The following is a 23048-nucleotide window of genomic DNA, read 5'->3' as shown; positions in this document are numbered from 1 at the left end:
GGCCCGATCGAGGGCGGCCTCTGGCGCGTCGGGGATCCGAACCACCGCGCCCACCTCCATCGCCGTGCACTGCTGTTGAAGGTGGCCCGGCTCCCCGCAGCGCCAGCAAACCGGCCCGGGCTTTCCCTCTGCACCGGTGATCTGGGGCTCACTCACCTGAGGTGGGGGAGAGACAGACACAAAAGGGAGAAATGGGAGGGCACCACGGGTGCGGCGGGCCGGCTGGGGTGGTGCCGGCCCCCGCCTCCGCGGTGGGGGAATGGGGAGAGGACGGGACACAGAAGGAGGGGGAGAGAGAAGAGGAGAGAAGAGAAGATGCCATCTGCTGTCCTGCTGCCGGGACAGCCGCCAGATGATCCTCCGCCAGCTCGATTGCCTGATCTAGCGACCCCGGGCGGTGGCACTGGACCCACTCTGCGGTTCCCGCTGGTAAACGCGCGACGAACTGTTCCAGTACCACCTGGTCGATGAGTCCCTTGGTGTCGCAACTGTCGGCCCTCAACCACTGCCAGCAGGTGTCCCGGAGTTGCTGGCCAAAGGCAAACGGCCGGCCGACTTCCTCCAAGCGCAGAGCACGGAAACGCTGATGTTGTTGCTCCGGGTTGCGTCCCACCCACTGGAGGATGGCCCGGCGAAGGTCCGCGTAGGCCAGCCGGTGGTCGGCGGGGAGCTGCAGCGTGGCCAGCTGCGCCTCTCCCGTTAGCAGGGGGAGGAGGCGCGCCGCGCGCTGTTCCACCGGCCACCCCGAGGTCTCTGCTACCTGCTCAAAGAGCGTGAAGAATGCCTCGGGGTCGTCCTGCGGGCCCATCTTCATGAGGGCCCACGGCAGTGGAGATGGTGGACCCTGCCGACGCGAGGAGGTGCCGGAACGCCCGACGATCTTCCTGTTGCACCAGCACCAGGGCCTCGAACCGCTGTTCTTGCTCCTTACGGAGGGCGAGCAGCGCCTGGTGCTGGCTCTGTTGGGCCGTGGCGAGGGCGTGGATCAGGTCGGCGAAGGTGGAGGACTCCATGGGGCTGTTGTCTTCTGTGCTCGGACCCCGGGTTTCGGCACCACTGTAGCAGTCCATGTAGGTGGGTGGAGCATAGAAGGACGGCAGGACAGAACGGATTTCACAAACTCTCTTTTATTCAGCTTTTCAGCATTAAATATATGTTCCCACACACTCAGACACATGCACACAAATCAGCCGTCTGGTTGTGGAGAGAGAACTCCCTCTGCTCTCGCTTTCTCTCCTTAAATAGGGCGCGGTCACTGGGAAGACACACAAACACATTAACAACAGGTGTAGTGATTCTGCCACTTAACTTCCCCGACTCCGCCCTCCTGTCACAGACCGATGCTAGACCACGCCCCCGTTGCCACATCAACCAACAAAGATCACTCCAAGAGCAAGGCGTGTAATAGTCAGCGAGGTCACAAAGGACCCCAGGGTAACTTCTAAGCAACTGAAGGCCTCTCTCACATTGGCTAATGTTCATGAGTCCATCAGGAGAACCCTGAACAACAATGGTATGCATGGCAGGGTTGCAAGGAGAAAGCCACTGTTCTCCAAAAAGAATATTGCTGCTCATCTGCAGTTTGCTAAAGATCACATGGACAAGCCAGAAGGCTATTGGAAAAATGTTTTGTGGATGGATGAGACCAAAATAGAACTTTTTGGTTTAAATGAGAAGCATTATGTTTGGAGAAAGGAAAACGCTGTATTCCAGCATAAGAACCTTATCCCATCTGTGAAACATGGTGGTGATAGTATCATGGTTTGGGCCTGTTTTGCTGCATCTGGGCCAGGACGGCTTGCCGTCATTGATGGAACAATGAATTCTGAATTATACCAGCGAATTCTAAAGGAAAATGTCAGGACATCTGTCCATGAACTGAATCTCAAGAGAAGGTGGGTCATGCAGCAAGACAATGACCCTAAGCACACAAGTCATTCTACCAAAGAATAGTTAAAGAAGATTAAAGTTAATATTCTGGAATGGCCAAGTCAGAGTTCTGACCTTAATCCAATTGAAATGTTGCGGAAGGACCTGAAGCGAGCAGTTCATGTGAGGAAACCCAACAACATCCCAGAGTTGAAGCTTTTCTGTATGGAGGAATGGGCTAAATTTCCTCCAAGCCGGTGTGCAGGACTGATCAACAGTTACTAGAAACGTTTAGTTGCAGTTATTGCTGCACAAGGGGGTCACACCAGATACTGAAAGCAAAGTTTCAGATCCTTTTGCCATTCACAGATATGTAATATTGGATCATTTTCCTCACTAAATAAATGACCAAGTATAATATTTTTGTCTCATTTGTTTAACTGGGTTCTCTTTATCCACTTTTAGGACTTGTGTGAAAATCTGATGATGTTTTAGGTCATATTTATGCAGAAATCTAGAAAATTCTAAAGGGTTCAAAAACTTTCAAGCCCCACTTGAAACTATAAGTACACATCAAATGTATGTATTTATTTGGTGCAAATCAAATACAGCCCAATATCCAGGTAACACCACTCCTGTGAGCAGGCATGGTGGTGGTAGCATCATGATCGAGGATTACTTGTCAGCAGGACTGAATGGAAATATATTTTCCAAAAGGACAATGAGCTGAAATACAGGGAAAAAGCTACAAAGGAATTAACTTTGTGTGTGTGTTTTGAAATAGCTGAGGCTTAAAGGATACTGGTACAGCATTTAAACATGATTGATATCAATAGTACAAGCCCTAATTATAATAATTCATATAAATGCAGCCTCCTGATTAGCCGTCATAAGCTTAAAAGTCCAAAAGCACATCAAATTTTATTGCACATGGGCAACCAATATGGTGCCCAGGATGTGACGTAAATTCGTTGATGGCCAGGTACCAGAAGTGAAGTGTAGCTGATGTAAACATACTTAGCCTGAATTTAGTCAGATGAAGGTTATCTTCAAATCAGCATGGACAGCAGAGAAACTGGATATCTGTATGAACCTTGGAAAAAGGACTATCCGCATCTGGGAAATGATTTCAGCAGCGAATCATCAGATGATTTCTAATAATGAAATGGGTGGTGCCTTGAAAGTGCAAAGTCAAGAAGGCAGGTCAATTTTGTGATCTTCAAAGGCCAAGTTACACTAGACATTAGTTGCTAATTGCACTACAAATTGAATATAATTTCCAAGAAAATGTCAGAAGATTCAAGAAAAACACATTTAAAGTTATACCCAAGAAAACAGTAGCACACACAGGTCAATTCCATGTCTAGAAAAAAGTACGGGGGGCAAGGATGTTCCAGTTGGTTACAACTTACTGGGACTCATAGGTACTATAATAACACTCATGAAACATTATGTCAACAATGACTATTTTTTTATACTATGTTTATAAGAAATTTAGTAATTAAGAATACAACTATTCTAACATAAGAGTTAAAATGACTTTTAAAATGACTCAAAACTAGACATGGTAATATTTGGCATTCAGAGTAAAATCTGCTGGACTAGAACTTATAAAATAGAAGAAAATGAAAGCTCTGTTAAAATATATAAAGTAGGTCTAATTTTTTTTTTTCTTGATCAGAATCCAGTGTTCCGCTTCCTCGGACATTTCTTGCTGTCTATTTATACAATGGCTTTCTAGTCCTCTGTCCACACGCCAACATTATTCACCTCTACATCCCCCAAAGCATATGACTGACTGTCAGTCTTATTTTAAAAAAAAATGCACATAATATAATCATTGACTGGCAGTTTGGCACATTACATAATACTATACTGCAAAGTTTCATGTAAACTGAACTCTTTATCAACTGACTGGATCAATCCGATACTGCCAACCCTAAAACACTAGTTCAGTTGCATCGTGCAATAAAAACAACAGTGAATACCGAGTGTATTATTATTATTATTATTATTGCCTTATTTAGTGTGCCACTTGGGGAGCGGGAGGTCTCTGTAAATTTTTGTGGGGCTAGGACCTTTGGTGGCGGAGTTATGAATTTATGCTAAAGTTTTCCACAATCCATGCTTGCTTCTGATGTCGGATCGGGCCATTCCTTCCTGGCTGGTTCAAAAGGGTTCGGGGAGAGGGATGTGTGGATAAATTTTGGTGGGACTAGGACCATCGGTGGCTGAGTTATGAATTTTTAAAATCGCACCCGTGGGGGCCCCTGTTTCGTAGGCCGTGTTACGACATAATGTATTCGCCCAGTGTAACATTTGGAAGAAAATTAGAAGTAGATTAGACTCATATCTTTACAATTTTTCATGGGCCATCTGGTTTGATACTTTTGAAATACAGATGGACAAACAAATGCAAAAATTACTGGTAAGTGTGTGTGTGTGTAATATAATATTAGAATTAGAGAGAGGATATTACACAGTTGTGTGAAGATATGAAGTTTATCTTCAGGTGGTGAATGTATATATCATGAGTGAGTGAAGCAAATAAGTGACATATTTTTCAACACAGGAAGATAAACTTCATATCTTCACACCACTTGTTGCACACCATAATGTTCTTTATATTATATGGACACATCCACCAAAAAATACACAAGTTAATCAAAAGAATTTTAATTTTGAACCGGTTCGCCATTTTGACAATGTGCATCTAGTCAGTGGGAAAACACTGGGAGTGATGTCATTGGAGTGAAATATCTGGAATTATTCTACCCACATTCACTGGATATGAGCAATTGCACACTCTGATTGGCTACTCTACTACTAGGCTATCAGCTCCTATATCGTAAGTAGAGAAAAACAAAATGGCAGTGTGTGTTGCTGAACCAACTGAGGATGAAGTAAGAACTCTACTTGAAAACAAAACCCCAAAAAAGTAACAAAATATGGAACAAAAGTATTTGATTGTAAGAATGGTGTTTTGGGTTTTTTTTCCAAGAATTATTGCATTTTTCACAAATTATTACTGTCACTTTGCCGGTTTGTTTACATTCTAGGTGGAAATGATTTTGTTGGACATTTTGCATAAAGTTTTTATTTATCAAATTTGCAAAAAATAAAAAATGTTCTGTTTCTCAAAATCCAGTGAATATGGATACAAGTTATTCCACTCAATCTCATCGTACATGGCTTATAGCCTACTCAGTGCTATGCGTGTCATCGGCTATCAGCTCATGTACAACTCGATTTCATGGAATAACTGTTATATATGTCACTCAGATCCGTGATGTATTTCATATACAAAACGCGAGGTTTTTTTTTATTAGATATTTTTTTTTGGGGGGGGGGGGCTTTTTTCACCTTTATTGGATAGGAAAGTGTAGAGACAGGACAGGAAATGAGTGGGAGAGAGAGACGAGGAGGGATCAGGAAATGACCTCAGGTCAGAATCGAACCTGGGTCCCCGGATTTATGGTATGGTGCCTTAGCCACCTAAGCCACGACGCCCCAGAATGGGAGTTTTTTAACATGAGAAGATGAACTTCATATCTTCAAGCCAACATGTGATTTTCATATTATATAGACACATTCACAAACAAAAAAAGTACCCAAATTTATCAAAACAATTCATTGATTTCCTCACGAATGACATTGAGAGATTTATGACATGGTTTTGGTTCTCTGTGTGCTGGATGTAGGACATACGGAAAAATACGAGTGGTGTATTTTCCCAGTGAAACTTGTCTATATATTAAATTTAAAAAAATTATATATAAATAAAACAAGCTTTGAATGTCTATTCTAGTTAATCAGCTTAGATGGCCTGAATCCCTTTTCTGTGGATGGCATTGGAATATTGTTGGCACAGCATTGGGTTTGAGTTTAACGCAACCTGTGTAGCCTAAGCACTAGACCTATAGATTCCTTTCAAAGCAATTGGGCTCAAAATGGTTCTTGCAAACAACAAAATTTCTACCAAAGGAGAGTGAAAGTGTGACTTGTTCTTAAGTTGTGTAGCCACTGTTTAGAAAGTTGTTTACATTGCTCAGTTGTTGGTAATGGAACACAAGAAAAATATTTCCCTTATCACATTTATTTTGCAACGGCTTTGCACATCGCTATTTTTCAACAATGTTTTGTATAGCCGACGACATCACGGAAATGTGATGTAGAGCACCAAGCCAATCAAGATGCAGGAAACCAATCAACGATACTATGTCAGACACCGCCTACAAAATGGCAGTATAGCTGCACCCTTGAGTGAGCAGGAATACAAAATAATTTTAAAGCACTGCTTTATGCAACACAATGTGACAATTCAGGGTAGGCAAAATGTATAATATTTATAGCCAGTGTTTATTTTTCACACCTTTAAATCCAATTGAAAATCTGTGTCATGGCTGAAAATTGCTGTTCACCAACCTTTCTCCATCTAATTTGGCAAAGATGGGAAAATCTGGATTGAGGAATGGAAGAAAATGCCAAAATCAAAATATGCAGAGAGATACAACCCAAGACATCTAAAATCTGTAATTGCTGCTAAAGGACAAGTCACACTTGAGGGGGTGAATATCAGTTAAACAGTTTTTTTAATATATAAATATGAAAATTATTTTAGTCAATATGATACCTGTAGAGAGTAACTGCAAAAAAGGAGCAGGAGAAAAAAAAAGTCATATACTTAAATGTGATGATGTGTTAGAGCTGAAAGAGAAATAACTGGGAGTGCAAGGGGTGAATACTTTCTGGAGGCACTGCATATTAGAATTTCAGAAAGACAGAGAAAGAGACAGTCAGATGGTCAGACGAACTTGCGCAATGGTCCTTCACTGTGGGGTCTCAGCCATGTGCTCTCGACCTTTTGTTAAATTCTCTCAGCATCAGATCACAGATATACTGCTGAGTACACCTGTATAAGTAAAAGAAGCACTAGTGAGTCATTTCTTGGCCATATTAGAAATGGTACCAAAACACATCTTCAAGATGCATTCAAGGTAAGACTGCTTCGGATTACCATTGACATGATGATAACTTTTGGACTGCAGTTGTCATGAACAGTTTTGCACTCAAATCTCCATCAATAAACAGTCGATAACATCAACAAAACATAGTTCATGCTAAAATTCTAATGAATTTCCTGGTTACACAATTGTACTTTTTGACTATATAGGACACAGTTATAGAAGAAAAGTGTATCTTTTCATGCTTGAAATCTTTAAAGTACGTTGGATAATGATATTTTGACTCTTGGATACATAGATAAATGGAAAATGAAGTTCTTTCAGTGTAATCAGAAAATTTTAATAAGAGGACTAAGAAGAAATGTGCAGTTAATATTGGACTTCTTTCTCTAGACAGTGGCATTGTTCTGTTTATTGTCATTGCTGATGATTTTACAATAATATACTGTATAGTGCAAGTATGGGTCTGCTGTTGCTTTTGTGCCTTAGATGGACATAGGCATATAGGTTGAGCAAGTCACCCATTTGTTAAAGTACTAATGGTACCAAAACACATCTTCAAGATGCATTCAAGGTAAGACTGCTTCAGACTACCATTGACATGATGATAACTTTTGGACTGCAGTTGTCATGAACAGTTTTGCACTCAAGTCTCCATCAATAAACAGTCGATAACGTCAACAAAACATAGTTCATGCTAAAATTCTAATGAATTTCCTGGTTACACAATTGTACTTTTTGACTATATAGGACACAGTTATAGAAGCAAGTTGTTTCTAATCACGCTATCTGTTATGATCCAAATAAAGATGGGTTCCCTTTTGAGCCTGGTTCCTCTCAAGGTTTCTTCCTCATGTTGTCTGCAGTGTTTAATGGGTTACAGGGACCTGTGAAAATATCTTTAAAATGCTGTTGAGACAATTGCTTGTTTCTCAAAACACGAAAATGCATGGGAAATTTTTCCAAAGTTAATAAAAAAAAGTAAATTGACCAAAAGTAGTAAGTGATTAGATAAAAATAAGTAGTAGACTTAGACTTTTGAACTTTACTGTGCTACATCTAAAAACCATACCATGATTAGTGCATTGCAGCAAACAAACCTCAAACTCTTGTGAAAGGGATTTTTTTTTTTTCCCTGCTGATGGTTTATTTTCCAACAACCCTTTGGTTTACAAATATATTCTTTGAACACAACATACTGTGGATTCAAAGACTTCACAATGAATACATTATGGATACTCAGTACAATGGGGATAAAGCCTTCACCCCACTTGTCTGTTAGTTATTTGAGCCTCTCTGTGATAGAACATAAATGAAACCCGGATGTCTTGCATATGTAAACCACAATGCTGACTCATGTGACTAAATCCCATTGACAAACCTGACAAAGCAACCTTTTTACGCAAGATCACCATGCTATGCTGTCATGCATATGCAGGAGTGGTGTGTAGAAGAGGCATATACAAGGCCTGTGCTGTGAGACTCTGGTCATAGGTCACTGTGAGGATTAGGGTGAGGGGTGATGAAAGAACATGGACAAAATGACCAAACCAAATACAGTTACTTAAATTTTTATTTGATAATTGGTAATGTACATACTGTGTACATTGTACACAGTATGTACATACACTGTGTACATACACTGTGTGATAATGTACTGTGTACATTATCACTACTACTACATTCAGTAATGAATACATGCACTTTTATTGACATACAGTGTAAAACATTTTATTATAAAATTTACAGTAATTCATTGGCAGCAGATTGCCAGTAAAGTAATTTAAATGTAAAGTAAATAACTGTAAATTATATTTTCAGTAAAGTATTGTCATATTGTGTAAAATGACACATAATCCAGTACATTTATTCATTTGGCCGATGCTTTTTAAAAACTTGGATACAACTGAGTAGGAGGTTAATGGCTTTGCTCAAGGAATCGACCATGGACGTTTGAACACATGACCTTCTGATCTGTAACTCGAAACTTTAACCAATGAGACACCATAACACACTCGACTAGCTTGCATTGATTCAACCACTGAATTATCTCCCAGTTAAAGATAAACTTCAGTTTCTACTTGCAACTAAAGTTAAACTCCTACTGTACAGGGTTATTTTCGCCTAACGCCGCAATATAAAAATGGGGAAATTTCAACCCTTCTCACCTCTGTCAAAAACGTTGGTTATCTCACCATGCATTGCATTTCCTGGTATTTTACTGTAAACCAATGCACTGCTTTAATTCCAGAATCATCTTTAATACAATCCTGTAAAATAAGTTTATTTTGCTGTAATTTTTTTACAGTGGCTTTAAATCATCACAATTTAAATACATATACCAGCCTTGGTAGCAAACTTGAACCCTTTTGCCTTAATGATGGTGCAAAATTTGATTATAATCACAACCTTTTAATATTTGTAAAAATGTTTGGATTAAACTCCTTCACATCAAGGTACCAAATTTTGTGTGTGTAATATCCATCCATCCATCCATTACCTGTAGCTGCTTATCCTGTTCTACAAGGTCGCAGGCAAGCTGGAGCCTATCCCAGCTGACTATGGGCGAGAGGCGGGGTACACCCTGGACAAGTCTCCAGGTCATCGCAGGGCTGACACAGAGACAAACAACCATTCACACTCACACCTACAGTCAATTTAGAGCCACCAATTAACCTAACCTGCATGTCTTTGGACTGTGGGGGAAACCAGAGCACCCGGAGGAAACCCACGCAGACACGGGGAGAACATGCAAAACTCCACACAGAAAGGCCCTTGTCGGCCGCGGGGCTCGAACCCAGGACCTTCTTGCTGTGAGGTGACAGTGCTAACCGCTACACCACCATGCTGCCCTGTGTGTAATATATATAAATGTATTTATTTTTCTTTCTTACTCTCTAATACAAGCATTTGTGTGCTGATGTTTTCAGGTAGCCTCAGAGTACTTTAAGGACACGACGCTCCTGCTGATGGGCGTTATCTGCCTCGCTGCTTCTATAGAAAAATGGAACCTGCACAAGCGCATTGCCCTGCGCATGGTTATGATAGCAGGAGCCAAACCTGGAATGTACGTCCCACCTGCACCGTTTTACAGACAGAAAAGATTACTTTTCTGTGTAATCAATGTTGATTCACAGATCATTTGAAATCTGTGAATTATGTGCTATATCATTCAAGTTTCTTATTAGATTAGGACTTATTAGGACTGTTCTTGATAAGAGGAAACCTGGGAGTTTACTGGAATTGGTGTATCCTGGATAAGTTTAAAAAATAGTTATGATGTTTAACATCTTATTAAACATTACTAAAGTTTATGGAACTTTCTGTGTTTCCTGGTCTTGTGGTCAAAGTGATTGAAACATTAAGCATCTTACCTCTAAACAGCAGACAATTGTAACAAACTTCTGAAATTGCACTGGGCGCACACACAAAAAAAAAACTTATCCATTTGTCATACCGCAAAGAAATCCTGATGTCTGGCTGTGATTTATACCTGATGCTGTCCTGACCATCACCTGTGGTTTGGTGAGAACTGCAGTTAGCATAAATTGTTGGATAGTATTACAGCTTGACACTTTTAAACACAAACACTTGTATGTGGACACCTGACCATTAAACACACATACATATATATATATATATATATATATATATATATATATATGGTTCTTCCTCAAACTTCCAAAAACTCCACAGTCATGCCCCAAAATCTAGTGGAAAGCACTGTATACGGATAAGAGAGTCAGGTGTCCACAAACTTTTGGCCATAGTGTTTTTTCACTTGACTTGGCCTTTTGTGGTCAGTAAATATACTGTGCAGGTGGTCAGGTTGGTGTTAGCTGACGTGTTTTGATGCTGAAGTGTTTGTGGTTTTGGTTAGATGTCCACAGACAGTTGGAGTTGATGTGGTGTTTGTTTGTTTTTTAAGCTTGTGTTGGGTGGATGTGTTGCAGGCTGGTGTTAGGATTCATGTGCTGCACCGTTTTCCTGTCAATGTGGCTGAGTAACACCTCCACTACAGCCATGGTGATGCCTATTGCTGAAGCCGTACTGCAGCAGCTCATCTACACTGGCATTGCCGATTCTCACGATGACTCCGATACTGTGGAGACACAGGAGGATGAAAACGGTAAAAAAAAAAAAGGTCCTCTACACACAAAACGTATTATAAAATGCTTCACTGTAATGTAAGTTATATTAGTCTGCAATGTTTTATGCAATGTTTAGCCAAAATAAGCCATATAAAAATATCTCATCTCATTCTCTCTAGCCGCTTTATCCTGTTCTACAGGGTCGCAGGCAAGCTGGAGCCTATCCCAGCTGACTACGGGCGAAAGGCGGGGTACACCCTGGACAAGTCGCCAGGTCATCACAGGGCTGACACATAGACACAGACAACCATTCACACTCACGGTCAATTTAGAGTCACCAGTTACCCTAACCTGCATGTCTTTGGACTGTGGGGGAAACCGGAGCACCCGGAGGAAACCCACACGGACACGGGGAGAACATGCGAACTCCGCACAGAAAGGCCCTCGCCGGCCATGGGGCTCGAACCCGGACCTTCTTGCTGTGAGGCAACAGCGCTAACCACTACACCACCGTACCGTCCCATCTCATCTCATCATCTCTAGCCGCTTTATCCTTCTACAGGGTCGCAGGCAAGCTGGAGCCTATCCCAGCTGACTACGGGCGAAAGGCAGGGTACACCCTGGATAAGTCGCCAGGTCATCACAGGGCTGACACATAGACACAGACAACCATTCACACTCACACCTACGGTCAATTTAGAGTCACCAGTTAACCTAACCTGCATGTCTTTGGACTGTGGGGGAAACCAGAGCACCCGGAGGAAACCCACGCGGACACGGGGAGAACATGCAAACTCCACACAGAAAGGCCCTCACCGGCCACGGGGCTCGAACCCGGACCTTCTTGCTGTGAGGCGACAGCACTAACCACTACACCACCGTGCCACCCCATATAAAAATATAACTCACTTTTTTGCAGATAAAGAGAGGAACCGGAGAAAGAACCACCTTGAGCTTTCAGACTGCAAAAACAGGTAGGGAAATGTAGCTTATCAGCTCCCTCAACAAGCCTTTTTATTCTAACTTTTCTTCTTTGTGTTTATTTCCACAGTTGTGAAAAACTAGAGCTTTGCACAGTTGCTGAGGTAAGACACATCATCTTAACCATAATGCCAGATGTTGCACGCTTTAAAAAACTTTTTTTTTTTTTATTTTTTTAATTAAAAATCCCCTTTTTTGCCCCACAGGAAGCTAATGGTGTTGCATTGAAGCCAGTTCAGGGAACACACTTTCCAAAGCAGACTAATGGATATCTCCCTGAGGTAAGAAGTTCAGCACATGAGGCTGCAATCTTACAGTAACTTGCAGCAAGTGAAAGGGATGAGATTACAATGCTGATCTGAAATTTAAACTCTGCTACTTTCACAATTCAAACCTACAGACCCCAGTGTTGTGAGTTTAGGTGTGACACAAATACCAGAATTTCTCACAATTGATGAAGCCTCTGAGTGCTGAAATCACTTCAAGATTATAACTTGATTTCAAAACAAGTCAAGTCAACTTTATTGTCAAATATGCTATACATGCTCGACATACAGCACAGATGAAATATCAGTCCTCTCTGACCCACGGTGCAAACAGGCAATGCAATAAATAAAAATAGAATAATTGAAAAACAAACAAACAATATAAACAGTATAAACACTCCAGATAGGAACTAGACATAGACTAAACACTCAAACAATATAAACAGTATAAATAAACAGTATAAACACTAGATAAGAACAAGACATAGACTAAACACTCAGACAATATAAACAGTGTAAACACTAGATAAGAACTACACACAGACTAAACACTCAGACAATATAAACAAGACGTAGACTAAACACTATATATGTGTGTGTGTGTGTGTCAGATCACAGAATCCAGGGACACATATCGGCCCGGAGGCATTTTGAGTTATTGACAGATTCAGAAAGTACAGTTTCTAAGCTTTCCAATGATGCCTTCCATGTGGAGATCTGACAATATTTGAAGAATGTGTGGCCTTTTGAAAGTGTATACTTCTTAAAACAGAAAAGGGAGAAAATCGCCCTCAAAGTTTTCCATCTCAGCTACTCCTGGGTGTAGGGCGGGCACATAATGGTGCTCATCTGCATGATATTAAGGAAAGCCCTACCCCCTACTAGCTAGCACAATGCTACTTTCATGTAAACAAAGATCACCATGTCAATTTTCCTTCCATGCAAAGTATGCCCAAAACAATTATGAAGCACAAAAATAAGTCCTAAAGTATACTTTAACGTTTTGTGGTTGAAAAATTACTCACACCGTAAGAAAGAAAGATAGCACAATGATGACACAACTAACACAACACTAGTTTCATGTAAAGCCTCGGTCACAACCGGCCGTACGTGCTCCTATGGCCGGTCTACATGCAAAAAACGCAAGAAACGCACGGAGAGCGCGCATGAAACGCACGAGAGCGCGCGTGTGAAAAGCACGAGAGCGCGCATGTGATGTGCTGATTTTCGAGCCACAGGCTGGTCGCAGACCGGCCGCAGAGGTTCTTTGTCATGTCAAACAAACTCTACGGGCGCTTGCATTTTTTTCAGGTTGTAAGACAAACTTACGGCCAACGCGCGTCTTTCTCCGTGAACAAAAAAAAACCGCAGTGATTTGGGAAACGCCAAAGATCGCACGGCCAAAAAATCGTACGTCCGGTTGTGACCTAGGCTTAACCAAACCACAACACTCTCCGTTACATGCAAAAATAACCACACAGCCTTAGATTAATAAACTCACCCCATCAGAAAGAGAAACGGCGCCTTGCACACACCAATGCCTCCAATGGAATGTAATCCTAGAACGGTCTGTGTATCATCCGATCATTCAAGTATTCCATTCAATCTGGAAAACGAGGTTGCGTTTTTTTTTTTTTTTTGCTAGAAATGGTTATCTCTGATGTAAATACCGTGTTTCAGCTCCTCTGCGCGCTGTTTAGCTTCCTCATTCCATAGTGAAATTACATGCCTGTATGCAGGTTAAGTAGCCACGAGCTCAACTCGCATCATGCAGCTGATTCACGAAAAAAAAAAAAAAGACCTAAATCATCATGTGAATGGCCCATATGGTAATTTACCCACACCCAGCAGGCTACAGTCCTGACAAAAACGAGACAATTTGCAACAAAAAATGTATGCTTTTCCAACAAAACAATCTATTATCTGAAATACTGATTGCATTCTTCAAGATCTCAACTTGCACATGATGGAAAAAAACAAAAATCACAAATTTTGAAAAAAAAAATGCTTCTTTTGCGATTATCTCGGATTCGTTTCGGCCGACATGTGTCCCTGGATTCGGTGAGGGGTCACATATATATATATATATATATATATATATATATATATATATATATATATACACACACACACACACACAAATTGGTTCAAATAACCAAACAGTCAAGGGCACTTGAGGTATAGCAGGTAAACATGAAATAAGCAGTATAAACAAACTAGCAGCTGTTAAGATGAGGTAGATATCTTCACAAGCTGATGGATATCTTCACTGAAACATTCAGCCTTGTATCAGCACTAATTGTTTGGACTCAGCAGGTTTCAATTGATGTTCCTGTGCCAAAGAAACCCAAAATCCGGAGGGATTCCATGTACCCAACCAAGAGGGACCACATGATCTGCAAGTGTCTGTCTCTGAGCATCACATATGCAGCTACCATTGGCGGCCTCATCACAATCACTGGTACCTCCACCAATCTCATCTTTGCAGAGCAGTTCAACAAGTAAGTCATCTCTTGTGAATGATGTTAATGTTCCTGAATCAGAATCCAGAGTTTTAAGGATTTGTGTAAGAGCATACACAATCACATCAAGCCTTTCCCAGGAAATAAACAGCCTTTTGATGTGAATTGATTGTAGTGCAAAGGTCTGTTGTACTCTGCCATACACTCACTATGTAATAGTAAAAATGAGCAAATTATTGAGTTAAAACCTGTTTTGGCCCACATGAATGCTGTTAATCAGATGTAGAACACAAACAAATAAGAGCTCATAGATTCAGAAGGCCACAGTTGCTTTCAGTGTTTATTAGCTTAATAAAGTGATAATTTGCTATGAAATGATAACCTTTTGATTTTTAGTTGTTTGTTGCGTAATGTTGTTCAGTCTTTTACAACTTGTACAGTCGGAATACAAGTTCTGCTGATCCACAGTAAATCATGAGAATACTGTATTTAGTGTTAGCCTAATGGTTTCTTTAGTGTTGGTTTCCTTACAGACCACATGCTTATCAGTTCCACAAGCTTGCTATTGTCAAAATATAAAATTTTTTATAGCTTTATAGAGCACATCTTTATAAATGTCCCTTGACCAAAGTGATGTAGTGTATATACAGCAGATTCAAAATGTATTCACACCCATTTACTTTTTGCACACTTAATTGTGTTGTGGATTTTTGAATGGGTATGATTTGCAATTTTTACCCATCAATCTACCTGTAATGATGAAGTGAAAACATGTTTTTGGAGACTTTTTGAAAAGTAATTAAGAATCAAACTGAAACTATCTTGTTTGCAAAAGTATGAAGACCCACTCCAGTTTATGGTCAGGTGCATCCTGTTTGACTGAACTTCTTGAGAGGTGTCTAGAATGTATTTGGAGCCCACCTGTTACAATTTGAATTGATTTAGACATGGTTTGGAAAGGCACACCAAGAGCCCACCAATTTACACTGCATTGTCAGGAGAAAAAACAAGCCATTAAGTCCAAGGTCTGTGAATCTCCACATTCAAATTGTGGCAAGGCATAGATCATGACAAGGATATGAAAATCTAATTAAAAAGGATATTTGAGTGTTCCCAGGACCACCGTGACCTCAAATTTGAAATGAAAGAACCTTGGCACAGCCAAATTGGGCATCCACAAAAGAAAGGCCTTGGTCAGAGAGATAAGAAAGAAGCCAATAGTCATTCTGAAAGAGCTCTGTTGGATGGACAACCATTTCTGCAGCACTGCACAAATCAGGCCTTCATGGAAGAGTGGCAAGATGGAAGTCACTGACTACGTTTACATGCACGTCCAAATCGAGCTGCTGTTGGTAATCGAGCAAAGGGTCCCAGCAGGGGTGCCAGAGAAATCCAATCCTACATGCACAAGTGAAATTGGGCTATTGTGCAAGGTGCATTGTGCACCCGAGCCACATGTGGCGCTACACGCCCCATCGTGTTGGTACACTTCCGGTTGTCGTCATGAAGAAGAGCTATAGTGTTGCCAGATACTGCTGACGTATCCCAGCCCAAAACATGTTCAAATCCGCTAAAATGCACTTAAAACACCTAATCTGGCAACACTAGCAGTTCCGTGTTCAAGCTGTTAGGCTTGCTCTAACAGACTATGGCTACAAACTGTCCGGCGCAGACCACTGTTTTGTAAGACAACTTATTTTGCACAATAATATTTTTCTAAAGTCCATTTTTTGCTTACAAAAAATTATTATTTTTTTGCTTACAATTTAACTTATGTCTTAATAAACACACAAAAAGTTCAGTTGTTTTGTTTTTATTGACATTCTTCAGATGTTGGACATATATACACACAAATACAATGACTTGTTTATGTACACAATTCACAGCTATGCAACAGCTGTACAGATGTATTTGGTGATACAGTAAGTGAGCTAAATTTTAACAGTGCAAACAATGCCACAAAAAGAAAAGATTCATGCCGTTGTCATGATTCGTTGTCATGCCGACCGAGGCTGTTGTGTTTCCCGCTTGTGGTCTCGTCACTTCCGGAAGTAGCTCGACAACTAGCTCGATAGGGTATACATGCACAAAATAGCTCGGCAGAAATCGCATAAACTAGGTCGTGTAGCTCGATTCCGAGAAATCAAGTTCGGTTCAATTTCAGCCGAATTAAGGTGTATACATGGCATTTTGAACTTCGATTTCAGTCGAGCAACGGCAGAAATTTGATTCTCTCTATGTGCATGTAAACGTAGTGACTGTTGAGTAAAAGGTGTATGACAGCATAAAGGACTTCACTGGCAACATATCAAAAAAGATTCTCTGGTCTGATGAGATGAAAATTGTCCTCTCTGGCCAGAACACCAAGCACTAGATCTGATTTAAAACGACCAAAAAACCCCCACAAAAAACCAGGTGCTGCACATCACCTGGCTAATACCATTCCTATAGTGAAACACGGTGGCAGCATAATGTTATGGGGTACTTCTTGCCAGCAGGGATGGGGAGGAAATTGATGGACGATGGAGGAATGCAGCCAAATACATGAATATCTTTTTGAAGAAAACCTCCTCCAGAGCCCATAGAACCTGAGACTGGATGACTGTTCACCTTTCAGTTACCCTAAGCTACACTATAGCGACTTCAGGACTGAATGTCCTTGAGTGGCCCAGCCAAAGCCCAGGCATAAACCCCATCAAACACCTGTGAAGAGACCTGAACATGGCAGTTGACAGACGTTCTCCATTCAATCTGACCGAGCTTGAGTGGATCGGCCATGAAGAATTGGATTTGGGCAATTTATCCCAATGTGCAAAGGTTATAGAGATGTACGCAAGAAGGCTTGCAGCTCTAATTGCTGCCAAAGGGGCTTTGACAAAGTATTGAATAAAGGGTCTGAATACTTTTATGATTAAGAGATTTCAGTTTTTAATCATTAATTAATTTTCAAAAATCTCTAAACATGTTTTCAGTATGGGTGTGTAGTGAATCCCTGATGTGGGTGGAGTACAGAAGCATGGCAGGTGGGAACTGAAGTTCTTACAAACTTTTATTTTTCTCATATATGTCTAGCTTTTCAGCTGACGCATACACGTGCGCGCACGTGCACACGTACTCTGGTCGGGAGCGTTCCTTTTCTCTGCTCTCCCCCTCCTTTTATGCTCCATCCCTGTAACAAACAAACAGACACACACATTAATTGACAGCAGGTGGAATGACTTAGCCACTTACCTTTCCTGACCCCGCCCTCCATTCACAAACTGCTGCTTGGCCACGCCCCCGCTGCCACATACCCCCACTGCCTGACTCAGGCCGGGGAGCTGTCCGGCCTGAAGCTGACTCCCCCAGATGGGACAGGAAGTCCGCCACCACCATCTGTGCCCCCGGCCTGTGGACCACCTCAAACTTAAATGGCTCGAGGGCGAGATACAAATGGGTGATCCACGCATTGGCATCCTTCATGCGGTGGAGCCACTGAAGGGACACATGGTCCAAACAGAGTGTGAAAGGGCACCCCAGCAGGTAGTATCGGAGGGCGAGGACCGCCCACTTGATGGCAAGACACTCTTTCTCGATGGTGCTGTTCTTGCTTTCACGCATCGAGAGTTTACAGCTGATGTACAGCACAGGGCGCTCCTTGCCCTCCACCTCCTGGGACAAAATAGCCCCCAGCTCTCTGGCCGATGCATCAGTCTCCAAAATAAAGGGGGGAGAGAGAAGTCAGGGGTGTGCAAAAGTGGCCCCCCACACAGTGCAGCTTTTACCTCAGAGAAGGCCTGTTGGCACTGCTCTGTCCACTGGACCGGAGCTGGAGCCCCCTTTTTAGTGAGATCAGTTAGCCAGCCCCAGGAACCATCTCACCTCCTTTTTGGTGTTGGGCCTCAGGCAGGCCGCAATCGCTGCAGTCTTGTTAATTTGGGGACACACCTGCCCATGACGCAAGTGGAACCCCAGATACCGTACTTCCACCTGCCCGATTGCACACTTTTTCAGGTTAGCTGTGAGGCCCGCCTGCCTCAGCGACTTGAGAACAACCCTCAGGTGTTCCAAGTGCTGTGGCCAGTCATGGCTGTAGATGATTATATCATCCAGATATGCGGCCACGTAGGCAGTGTGAGGGTGGAGGACCCTGTCCATAAGCTGTTGGAACATAATGGGTGCCCCAAATAACCCAAAAGGGAGCATGACAAATTGGTGTAATCTAAACGGTATGGAAAAGGCCATTTTCTCTCAGGATAGAGGAGTCGAGGGGATCTGCCAATATCCCCTTGTTCTTTCCGGGATATCTGCCAATATCCCTTTACTCCTGACCCGGGAGATAAAGCGGAAGAGTGCTTCTGCAATACTGCGTGCTGAGATATTGCGGAGAGGCACTGTCCACCATGTTGCATAGTCCACCAGAACTAAAATAAAGCGATACCCTCGTGCTGACCGATCTAATGGCCCGACGAGATCCATCCCAATTCGCTCAAACGGTCTTGATTAGAGGGAGAGGGCGCAAAGGCATTTTTGGAGTGGCCACAGGATTTACTAACTGGCATGTTCCCTTTGAACACTTACCGGTATGTGATATGTTCCGGCCCGATCGGGAGCAGTCTCTGGCACATTGGGGATCCAGATCATGGCTTCCACCTCCCTTGCGGAGCCCTGATTCTGGAGATGCTCCGGCTCCCTGCCGCGCCAGCATACCGGCCCAGGCTTTCCCTTTGCACCAGTGTTAAGGGCGTCACTCACCTGAGGGGGGACAGACATGGAAGAGGGAGAAGGGAGGACACCATGGGTGTGACGGGCCAGCTCGGGAGGAGTCAGCCCCCGCCTCCACGGTGGGGGAATGGGGTGAGAGGGAGAGAGAAAGGGGGGGGAGAGAAGAGAAACGAGGAGAGCCGCTTTTGCCTCGTCTGCCTGTCATCGGAACTGCTGCCAGATGGTCCTCCGCCAACTCGATGGCTCACTGGATCGATGCCGGGTGGTGACACTGGACCCATTCTGCCGTTCCTTCCGGAAGCCGAGAGATGAACTGTTCCAGTGCCACCAGGTCGATGATCCGGTCGGCATCGCAGTCATCCGCCCTCAGCCACTGCCGGCATGCATCCCAGAGTTGTTGGCTAAATGCGAATGGTCGACCGACCTCCTCCAGTCGGAGCTTCCGGAGCCATTGGCGATGTTGTTCCGGGCAAAATGGCCCTCTTGAGGTCAGCATGGTTGAGCCGGCTGTCAGCAGGGAGCTGCTGCACCACGAGCTGTGCCTCGCCTGTTAGGAGTGGGAGGAGGCGAGCTGCTCAATTGGCCACCACCATGTTTGGGCCGCTTGCTCAAAGAGAGTGTTGAAGGCTTCGGGCTCGTCCTGCGGGCCCATCTTCGTGAGGGTGACGTGCGGGGAGTCCACGGTGGAAAGGGTGGACACCCTTGCCGATGCCAGCAGATGCCTGGCAATCTTCTCGCTGGGCCAGCATCAAGGCTTCAAAGCGTTGTTCCTGGTCCTCCCAGAGGGTGGTCAGCACTTGATGCTGGTTCTGCTGGGCAGCAGCAAGGGCATGGACGAGATCCATAATTGTCAAGGATTCCATGGGGTGGTTCCCTTCTGTACTCGTGCCCGGGTTTTGGCACCACTGTAGTGAATCCCTGATGTGGGTGGAGTACAGAAGCACGGCAGCTGGGAACTGAAGTTCTTACAAACTTTTATTTTTCTCATATATGTCTAGCTTTTCAGCTGACTCACTCCCGGACACACATACACTCTGGTTGGGAGCGTTCCTTTTCTCTGCTCTCCCCCTTCTTTTTATGCTCCGTCCCTGTAACACACACACACACACACACACACACACACACACACACACACTAATTGACAGCAGGTGGAATGACTTGGGCACTTACCTTCCCTGACTCTGCCCTCCATTCACAAACTGCTGCTTGGCCATGCCCCTGCTGCCACAGGGTAATGATCAATGGGGTAAAAATGGCAATTATATCTAATTACCAGTCAAAAGTTTGGACACCTAATTAAATTTTTTCTCCTTTGTTTAGCCTCGGTCTTATTTTAAATTTTTATACAACCCCAATTGCAAAAAAGTTGGGACGCTGTGTAAAATAGAATGTGAAGATTTGCAAATCATGGAAACGCATGTATTTCACTGAAAATACTACAAAGACAACATATCAGATGTTGAAACTGATTTTTTTTTAAAAAGACAGCTAATTTTGAATTTGTCCACAACATGTTTCAGAAAAGTTGGGATGGGGCAACAAAAGACTGAAAATATTGTGTAATGCAAAAAAAAAAAGTTAATTAGCAACAGGTGAGTAACGTGATTGGATATAAAAAGAGCAACCCAGAGAGGCTGAGTCTCTCAGAAGTAACCTGTGAAAGACTGTGTGGGCAAACAGCACAACAAGTTAAGAATAACATTCCTCAGTATAAAATTGCAAAGAATTTGGAGATCTATGGTCCATTATATCATGAAAATATTCAGATAATCCAGAGAAATCTCTGTATGCAAGGGACAAGGACAAAAACTTGCATCGGATGTCCGTGAACGTGAGACCCTCAGGAGACACTGCATTAAAAGCAGATGTGTCTGTAGTGGAATTCACTGTATGGGCTCAGGAACACTTCAGAAAACCATCATCTGTGAAAACAGTTCATTGCTGTATCCACAAATGGAAGTTAAAACGATATATAAACAATATCCAGAAACGCCGCTACCTTCTCTGGGCCTGAGCTTATTTATGATGGACTATGGCAAAGTGGAAAGTCCTGTGGTCTGATGAATCAAAATCTGAAATTATTTTTGCAAATCATGGATACTGCATCCTCTGGGCTAAAGAAGAGTGGAACCATCTGGCTTAGTGTCAGCGCACAGTTCAAAAGCCAGCATCTGTGATAGTATGGGGGGCATCAGTGCACATGACATGGGTAGCTTGCACATCTGGGAAGGCACCATTAATGCTGAATGATTTACAGATTTTGGAGCAATATGCTGCTATCCAGAATTTTTTTTTTTTAAAGGTAAGACCTTGTTTATTTCAGCAAGACAATGCTGAACCACATTCTGCATATATTAAAACTGCATGGCTCTGTAGTAAGTCTGGGTGCTAAACTGGCCTGCCTGCAGTCCAGACCTGTCTCCTACTTAAAACATTTGGTGCATTATGAAATGCAAAACACGACACAGGAGACCCTAACCTGTTGAACAAGTGAAATTGTATATTGGGCAAGAATGGGATAACCTTTCTCTTTCAAAACTACAGCAATTGGTCTCCTCAGTTCCCAAATGTTTCCAGTGTGTTGTTAAAAGTAGAGTGATAAACATGCCCCTGTCCCAACTTTTTGAAACGTGTTGCTGACATCAAATTCAAAATGAGCATATATTTTAAAAAAATTCTCAGGTTCAACATTTGATATGTTGTCTTTGTACTATTTTCAATGGGCTTTCCATGATTTGCAAATTCACATTGTTTTTACTGACCAGTTTACACAGTGTCCCAACTACAGTGGGGCAAAAAAGTATTTAGTTAGCCACCAATTGTGCAAGTTCTCCCACTTAAAAAGATGAGAGAGGCCTGTAATTTTCATCATGGGTACACTTCAACTATGAGAGACAGAATGGGGGGAAAGAATCCAGGAAATCATATTGTAGGATTTTTAATGAATTAATTGGTAAATTCCCTGGTAAAATAAGTATTTGGTCACCTACAAACAAGCAAGATTTCTGGCTCTCACAGACCTGTAACTTCTTTAAGAGGCTTCTGTGTCCTCCACTCGTTACCTGTATTAATGGCACCTGTTTGAACTCATTATCAGTATAAAAGACACCTGTCCACAACCTCAAACAGTCACACTCCAAACTCCACTATGGCCAAGACCAAAGAGCTGTCAAAGGACACCAGAAACAAAATTGTAGACCTGCACCAGGCTGGGAAAACTGAATCTGCAATAGGTAAGCAGCTTGGTGTGAAGAAATCAACTGTAGGAGCAATTATTAGAAAATGGAAGACATACAAGACCACTGATAATCTCCCTCGATCTGGGGCTTCACACAAGATCTCATCCCGTGGGGTCAAAATGATCACAAGAACGGTGAGCAAAAATCCCAGAACCACACGGGGGGACCTAGTGAATGACCTGCAAGGAGCTGGGACCAAAGTAACAAAGACCATCAGTAACACACTACGCCACCAGAGACTCAAATCCTGCAGTGCCAGACGTGTCCCCCTGCTTAAGCCAGTACATGTCCAAGCCCGTCTGAAGTTTGCTAGAGAGCATTTGGATGATCCAGAAGAGGATTGGGAGAATGTCATATGGTCAGATGAAACCAAAATAGAACTTTTTGGTAAAAACTCAACTTGTGTTTGGAGGAGAAAGAATGCTGAGTTGCATCCAAAGAACACCATACCTATTGTGAAGCATGGGGGTGG

General features: G+C 42.7%; 1 protein-coding gene across 2 annotated transcripts in view; it reads left to right on the top strand.

Moving 5' to 3' along the window:
* Positions 1–23048, top strand: part of slc13a4 (solute carrier family 13 member 4) — a 48531-nt gene that overhangs the window by 7474 nt on the left and 18009 nt on the right. The window contains exons 3-8 of one of the 2 annotated variants that reach the window (XM_060902757.1): positions 9764–9900; positions 10787–10962; positions 11844–11898; positions 11976–12009; positions 12112–12186; positions 14488–14672. In XM_060902757.1, the coding sequence (XP_060758740.1) occupies positions 9764–9900; positions 10787–10962; positions 11844–11898; positions 11976–12009; positions 12112–12186; positions 14488–14672 (662 nt within the window). The remainder of the gene's footprint in view (positions 1–9763; positions 9901–10786; positions 10963–11843; positions 11899–11975; positions 12010–12111; positions 12187–14487; positions 14673–23048) is intronic. The other variant, XM_060902756.1, reaches the window with a different exon arrangement.

This window comes from Neoarius graeffei, chromosome 21, assembly GCF_027579695.1.
Source record: "Neoarius graeffei isolate fNeoGra1 chromosome 21, fNeoGra1.pri, whole genome shotgun sequence".
Taxonomy (NCBI): Eukaryota; Metazoa; Chordata; class Actinopteri; order Siluriformes; family Ariidae; genus Neoarius; species Neoarius graeffei.
This window is presented reverse-complemented; position numbering and strand designations above follow the sequence as displayed.